The sequence below is a fragment of the Borostomias antarcticus genome (assembly GCF_949987555.1).
Source record: "Borostomias antarcticus genome assembly, chromosome: 8".
In the NCBI taxonomy this organism is placed as follows: domain Eukaryota; kingdom Metazoa; phylum Chordata; class Actinopteri; order Stomiiformes; family Stomiidae; genus Borostomias; species Borostomias antarcticus.
In genome coordinates this window covers 26,440,589-26,441,626 of record NC_140241.1, presented here as the reverse complement: position 1 = coordinate 26,441,626, position 1,038 = coordinate 26,440,589, and the positions used below count along the sequence as shown (strand labels likewise).

At 53.7% G+C, this 1,038-nt stretch overlaps 1 protein-coding gene across 1 annotated transcript in view; it reads right to left on the bottom strand.

The window, feature by feature from the left end:
- The window catches only part of dab2ipb (DAB2 interacting protein b), a 74,828-nt gene extending 74,025 nt beyond the window's left edge, over positions 1-803 (bottom strand). Inside the window, exon 1 of the mRNA XM_084441962.1 lies at positions 698-803. Coding sequence (XP_084298088.1) covers positions 698-772 — 75 coding nt within the window. The 5' untranslated portion in view covers positions 773-803. The remainder of the gene's footprint in view (positions 1-697) is intronic.
- Positions 804-1,038: the final 235 nt, after the last annotated feature.

Sequence of the window (1,038 nt, the reverse complement as noted above, 5' to 3'; positions counted from 1 at the left end):
TGAGACCGTTCTTCGAGGTAGGACGAGCCTGTCCTCATGGTAAAAGTAGACTTCCCATAGAGCTGATGCTCTTTGTTAGGGCATCTGTGCGCTGCTGGGGAGCCCAGTGTTAAAGTTCGTTCACAGTTCACACCAAGGTCGCTGATTCCTCTCGCATTTCCCGCGGATGGGGATCGGCTCGGGCTAATCGCTAATTAGCCGTAAACGGATGGCTCACCGCGAAGTGGTCGCACATTAAGTCGTCGGGGGTGTTCATAGCTTTTGAATAAAACATGGAAAGAGAGTGGGATGATAGGCAGAAGAGACGGAGGAGTGGAGAGAGAGAGAGAGAGAGAGAGAGAGAGAGCGGCAGTGTTGTGTATTCTCAGAGATAAACTCTTTGAGATAGTAGAACTTGAGGAAAGTGGGGGCCTTATGCAGAGAGATACCGTGGAAACTTTCGGTCCATGGATACAGCACATCAGCACATCAAAGGCTCCGTTCCAAACGGAACGTTTGAGTTAAATGAGTTTCAGATTGGCATTACACCATCTGGACACCAGAGCACTCTCTGCCACACAAATTGATCAACTTCTAAAAGACCACTCTCTCGTTCTCTCTCTCTGTTCCTCTCTCTCTCTCTCTCTCTCACACACACACAAACACACACACACACAGCACACCCACACGCACACAGACATGCACGCAGAGCACTCACGGTGACTCTGAAGGGCGTTGCGGCGGCGGCGGGCTCCATGGTGGGCGTGGTCTTGTCCGGGGCGCTGCCTGGCATGCTGCGTCTGCGTCCCGCGCGCTCGGGGGGCGACTCTGGAGGCGGGGAGAGAGGATAGAGTCAGGCAGGCACATATTAGAAGTCCACAAGGGCGCCCCTGTCTCCTTTCCACAACTTAAGAAAAATGTTTCACTACTCTGACCCAACTGGCCCTCCTCCTCCTCCTCCTCCTCCTCCTCCTCCTCCTGCAGGCTGGTTCAATGGAGGAGCTGTTTCTGCGCCTCCAGAACTCCGAACATGAAAACATAGCCCCGGTCCCACTGTCC